The 5,852-nt window shown below is 44.3% G+C and overlaps 1 protein-coding gene across 1 annotated transcript in view; it reads left to right on the top strand.

Moving 5' to 3' along the window:
• The window catches only part of UBA2 (ubiquitin like modifier activating enzyme 2), a 41,804-nt gene extending 40,775 nt beyond the window's left edge, over nt 1–1,029 (top strand). The window contains exon 17 of the mRNA XM_037729825.1: nt 177–1,029. Coding sequence (XP_037585753.1) covers nt 177–358 — 182 coding nt within the window. The 3' untranslated portion in view covers nt 359–1,029. The remainder of the gene's footprint in view (nt 1–176) is intronic.
• Nucleotides 1,030–5,852: the final 4,823 nt, after the last annotated feature.

The following is a 5,852-nucleotide window of genomic DNA, read 5'->3' as shown; positions in this document are numbered from 1 at the left end:
AAAAAAAAAAAAAAAATAGTATGCATATATGTAATGTGTAAAGTGAAGATGCCTTAATGGCGGCCATTCTTTAGTTTGGTGTCTATTACAAGAGTCAGCTTTCAATTATATAAAATATTGGTGAGCAAAGTAACTCCCACATTTTTAACCATTTTTTTTTTCTTTTTTCCTGAAATAAGCTCAAGAGCAAGATGATGTTCTCATAGTTGATTCGGATGAAGATTCTTCAAATAATACTGACGTCAGTGAAGAAGAGAGAAGCCGCAAGAGGAAATTAGATGAGAAGGAGAATCTCGGTGCAAAGAGGTCACGTATAGAACAGAAGGAAGAGCTTGATGATGTCATAGCATTAGATTGAACAGAAATGCCTCTAAACAGAACCCTCTTACTACTTAGTTTATCTGGCAGAACCAGATTATTTGTTATATCCTTTGTTCCAAAGGGAAAAAGTTGACACCAGTGACTTGAAAATTATTCTGCTCCCTTTGAAAGCATTCATTTTGCTAAAGCTGTTAGACACATTGCAGTATTGCTGTATTGAAAGTAGGAATATAGTTTTTAAAACCCTTTGAACAAAGTGTGTGCATAACCAGTCATGAGATAAAACAACACAGTGCATGTTGCCTTTTTAATGTAAATACCCTTAGGTATCATTAGTTTCAAAATATTGTGGTTTAGTAAAGTTGATACCTGGTTATAAATATTATGCCTTTATTTTTGGCTAGAAGAAGAATTATTTTTAGCCTAGATCTAACCATTTTCATACTCTTAACTGACTGAAACAGATTCAAAGAAGTATCAAGTGCTATGCATTGAAACTTGTTTTTAAATGTTAAATGGCACTATGTATATTAATGTAAAACAATGTTAATTTACTCAAGTTTTCAGTTTGTACTGCCTGGTATGTCTGTGTAAGAAGCCAATTTTTGTGTATTGTTACAGTTTCAGGTTATTTATATTCGATGTTTTGTAAAACTCAAATAACGACTATACTTATGGACCAAATAAATGGCATCTGCATTCTTGTTACACATGCCTGCACAGTTTGTGTTTCTGCTGCCTCACTAGATATGAGGCAGCAGAAACAGAAACTGTGCCATTAAATTCTTTCCATTAAAAAAATAGGGCCAGGCACGGTGGCTCACGCTTGTAATCCCAGCACTTTTGGGAGGCCGAGGCAGGTGGATAAAGAGGTCAAGAGATCGAGACCATCCTGGTCAACATGGTGAAACCACCACATCTCTACTAAAAATACAAAAAATTAGCTGGGCATGGTGGTGCGTGCCTGTAATCCCAGCTACTCAGGAGGCTGAGGCAGGAGAATTGCCTGAACCCAGGAGGCGGAGGTTGCGGTGAGCCGAGGTTGCGCCATTGCACTCCAGCCTGGGTAACAAGAGCGAAACTCCATCTCAAAAAAAATTAATAATAATAACTTGGTCGGGCTCAGTGGCTCATGCCTATAATCCCAACACTTTGGGATGCCAAGGTGGGCGGATCATAAGTTCAGGAGATGGAGACCATCCTGGCCAACATGGTGAAACCCAGTCTCTGCTAAAAATAAAAAAATAAATAAAAAAAAGATGGGTGTGGTGGCATGCACCTGTAGTCATAGCTACTCAGGAAGGTGAGGCAGGAGAATCTCTTGAACCTGAGAGGCAGAGATTGCAGTGAGCTGAGATCATGCCTGCACTCCAGCCTGGCAACAGTGAGACTCCCATCTCTAAAAAATAAAAAAGTAACTCGGCTGGGCACGGTGGCTCGTGCCTGTAATCCCAGAACTTTGGGAGGCCAAGGTGGGTGGATCACCTGAGATCAGGAGTTTGAGACCAGCCTGGCCAATGTGGTAAAACCCCGTCTCTATTTTCAAAATAATAATACAAAAACTAGCTTGTTGTGGTGGTGGGTGTCTGTAATCCCTCTACTTGGAGGCTGAGGCAGGAGAATTGCTTGAATCTGGGAGGCGGAGGTTTCGATGAGCTAAGATTGTGCCGTTTCACTTCAGCCTGGGCGGCGAGGGTCAACCTCCCCATTTCCAAAAAAAAAAAAAAAATATTTTAGTAGAGATGCGGTTTCACCACGTTGGCCAAGATGGTCAATCTCCTGACCTTGTGATCCATCCGTCTCCACCTCCCAAAGTGCTGGGATTACATGTAGGAACCACCATGCCTGGCAAAAAAAAAAAAAACCCTTAAAGGTTAAGAACATCACTGTTTGCCATGGACGAGTACTTTTTGTTTGTTAGTTTGTTTCTTGGAGACTTCACAGGTAGGAAAAGTACTTTCTAAAATAAAGTTCCTCCTGGGTGTGGTGGTGGTGTATATGTGTGTCCCAGCTGTTCAGGAGGCTGAGGCAGGAGGATGACTTGATCCCTGAAGTTGAAGGCCAGCATGGGCAGCATAGCAAGACCCTGCCTAAAAAATAAAAATAACGCTTCTAATGGCAGTGTTTTTAAAATTTGGATTGTCAGCAGCAGTTGGCATTTGTTGAGAAAGTATGTTACTTTTTTCCCAAGCCCAGTAGCTTGGAGCCTTGCATGTGAGAAGCTGGAGAGGGAGTCCTTCCTCCTTTCTGCAGTGTTTGTCTGGGTTGTCCCCTAGTTTACGAAAGTCCACTTTGAGTGTACCATCCCCAGCCCAACTCCAGCCTACAGTTAGTGCCAGATAGGCAGTAGGTAGAGTAGCACTTGTCTTCCTGGTCCTGGACCTCAGAGAGCTTTGCCCCTTAGGGTACTCTCATCACTCAGAGGTGTGCCGTGAGTTTTCAGAGAACAGAAACCCATTAAGCTATTTCCCCTATTGTATGCATGTGCCCTTTGTGTTTCTGGCAATATTTCTTTTGTATATCAACTAAATTTCAAATTTCTAATTCAGGTATTATTCTACTTTGTGTAATTCTTACTCTGCCATTCAGCTTATTAACCATTATTCCTTGTTGTACATCATTTGTAAATCAGAGCTTTCAGAAAAACCATGTTGAAGGCTGGGTGTGGTGGCTCACACCTGTAATCCCAGCACTTTGAGAGGCTGAGGCAGGAAGATCGCTTGAGACCAGGAGTTACAGACCAGCCTGGGCAACTTGGCAAAACCCCATCTTTACAAAAAATATAAAAATTAGCTGAGCGTGGTGGTGCTTCCCTGTAACCCCAGCTGCTTGGGAGGCTGACGGGGCAGGATTGCTTGAGCCTGGGAGGTGGGATTTGCAGTGAGCCAAGATTGTGCCACTATACTTCAGCCTGGGTGACAGAATGAGACCCTCCCTCTAAAAAAAAAAGAAGGAAAATCATGTTGAAGACTCAGCCGGCCAGGCGCAGTGGCTCACGCCTGTAATCCCAGTGCTTTGGGAGGCCGAGGCGGGTGAATCGCCTAAGGTCAGGAGTTCAAGACCAGCCTGGCCAACATAGTGAAACCCCGTCTCTATTCAAAATAAATAAATAAATAAAGACTCGGCCTTCTGGAGCCCCAGAGTGGACTGACTTTCACCTGAAAGTTATGCCAGCAAGCTGGATCTCCATCCACAGCTGTGAGCCTGTGAGCTTCATCTGCCTTTATGGTTTCAGAAGGTGTTTAATTTTCCTCTGGAAAATAACTTGAAACTTAACTATGTAATATAAAATGAAATATCTTAGGATGGATCTCATTTTTTGATACTTTTTATTCTGGAAAGCTCCCTAGAAATTTGCATTTTGCAATTCTCTCCATTCTTTACACGTCATCCTGCCTTATTTTTGAAGTGGTGCCTTCATAGGTCACTGCAGCCTTGACCTCCTGGGTTCAAGCAATTCTCCGAACCCAGCCTCGTAAGTCCCTGAAACTATAGGAGCTCACCACCATGCACAGCTAAGTTTTTAAAAATTTTTTGTGGAGACAGGGTCTCATGTTGTCCAGGCTTGTCTCCAACTGCTGGCCTCAAGGGATCCTCCCACCTTGGCCTTACCAAGTACTGGAATTACAGGCACTGAGCCATGCACCCCACCCTCGCCCTGCCTTTTTTTTTATTCCTTAGAGACAGAGTCTCACAATGTCGCCCAGGCTGGAGTGCAGTGACGCCATCTCGGCTCACAGCAACCTCTGCCTCCTGGGTTCAAGTGATTCTCCTGCCTCAGCCTCCCAAATAGCTGGGACTACAGGCAAATGCCACCATGCCCTAAGTTTTTTTGTTTTTTTTTAGTAGGGACAGGGTTTCACCATGTTAGCCAGGATGGTCTCGATCTCCTGACCTTGTGATCCGCCCGCCTTGGCCTCCCAAAGTGGTGGGATTACAGGCGTGAGCCACTGCGCCCAGCCACACCCTGCCTTTTAGTTATCAACAGTTACCAACGATGCATTTCTGATGTTTTGTATATGTCCTTTTGTTCTTTCCCATTTGAATGTATAGCACATGGTGTTAAGTGCCAGTTAGATCTGCGGAGATGTTTCTTATTTTGCAGACCAACAGTTTTCATCTTTGCATAAACTATTACTGCCTTTTCCAGCATGTTTGTCAGAAAGGCAGGTCTGACTACTAGTTCCAGGGATCCTGTCCAACTAGACAGTGAACCAAAGCAGATCCAAGCTTCCCCCAGGTCCTTAGAGGGTGGAGACACTTCAGATCTTGTGTTGTATTCTTGTCAATTGTCTCACCAGCTAGGAGCTGGGAGTAGGACTTGCAAAGGGAGTTTCCTCAACAGCTTCTTTTCACCTCCAGCCTGAAGTACGACGTTGACAAACTATCTTCCAGCCTCACTGGGAACAGTGTGGTGACAAGTTTACCTAGAGAATCCATTGTCCTAAAGACTACTGGCTACTCTGCATGTGGCATGAGAGGTTCCAACTTTTTTTTTTTTTTTTTTTTTTTGAGACAGTGTCTCCCTCCGTTGCCCAGGCTGGAGTATAGTGGCACAATCTCCGCTCACTGCAACTTCCGTCTCCCCTGCTCAAGCGATTCTCCTGCCTCAGCCTCCTGAGAGGTTCCAACATTTTAACACAGAGCCCAACCCATTAATGAGATAACCAGCCAGCCAAAGATCAGTGGGTGCCAAAACCTTTCAAGTAAAAGGCTACTGAGGAACAGAATTTTAGCATAAGGCTCAAATGTAGCTGCACTCCTGGGCTCAAGCCATCCTCCTGCCTCAGCCTCCCAAGCAGCTGGGACTGCAGGTCATTTGCAAAGAAAAGCATCAATCTTTATTTATTTATTTTGGAGATAGGGTCTTGCTCTGTCCCCCAGGCTGGAGTGCAGCAGTGTAGTCACAGCTCACTGCAGCCTCAACCTCTCAAGGCTCAAGTGATTTTCCCGCCTCTGCCCTTCCCAAGTAGCTGAGACTACATTTGTGAGCCACCACGCCTGGGTAATTTGGGAAACATCAATCTTCACAATGGACAGATCTGACTGCTGCCACAATAATCAAGTGATCAAACCTAGTATCACTTATGGGACAGCCTGATGTTACTGTGCTTCCTAAGATAATATCAAGAACAAAACAGCATCTCAGCAAGGACTTGTTGACTGGATTCTAACCAAGCGTCTAGACTTCCAGCTGACAGGAAATGGAGAGAGGGTAGAGGAACAAGTTAACCTTCAGAAACGATCAGGTGAGCAGAATATATGTGATACTCCGTAACTGGCTGGGCTCTTCAGTGAGTCATTGTCATTTCAAAAAAGGAAGGCATAGATATTCTGGGTTAAAAGACATTTAAGAAACAACCTGGCCGGGCGCGGTGGCTCACGCCTGTAATCCCAGCACTTTGGGAGGCCGAGGTGGGTGGATCACGAGGTCAAGAGATCAAGACCATCCTGGTCAACATGGTGAAACCCGTTTCTACTAAAAATACAAAAATTAGCTGGGCGTGGTGGCGCGTGCCTGTAGTCCCAGC

Source organism: Cebus imitator, unplaced genomic scaffold, assembly GCF_001604975.1.
Source record: "Cebus imitator isolate Cc_AM_T3 unplaced genomic scaffold, Cebus_imitator-1.0 Scaffold318, whole genome shotgun sequence".
In the NCBI taxonomy this organism is placed as follows: domain Eukaryota; kingdom Metazoa; phylum Chordata; class Mammalia; order Primates; family Cebidae; genus Cebus; species Cebus imitator.
Note: the sequence above shows the minus strand (reverse complement) of the source record. Positions and strands in the feature narration are given on the sequence as shown.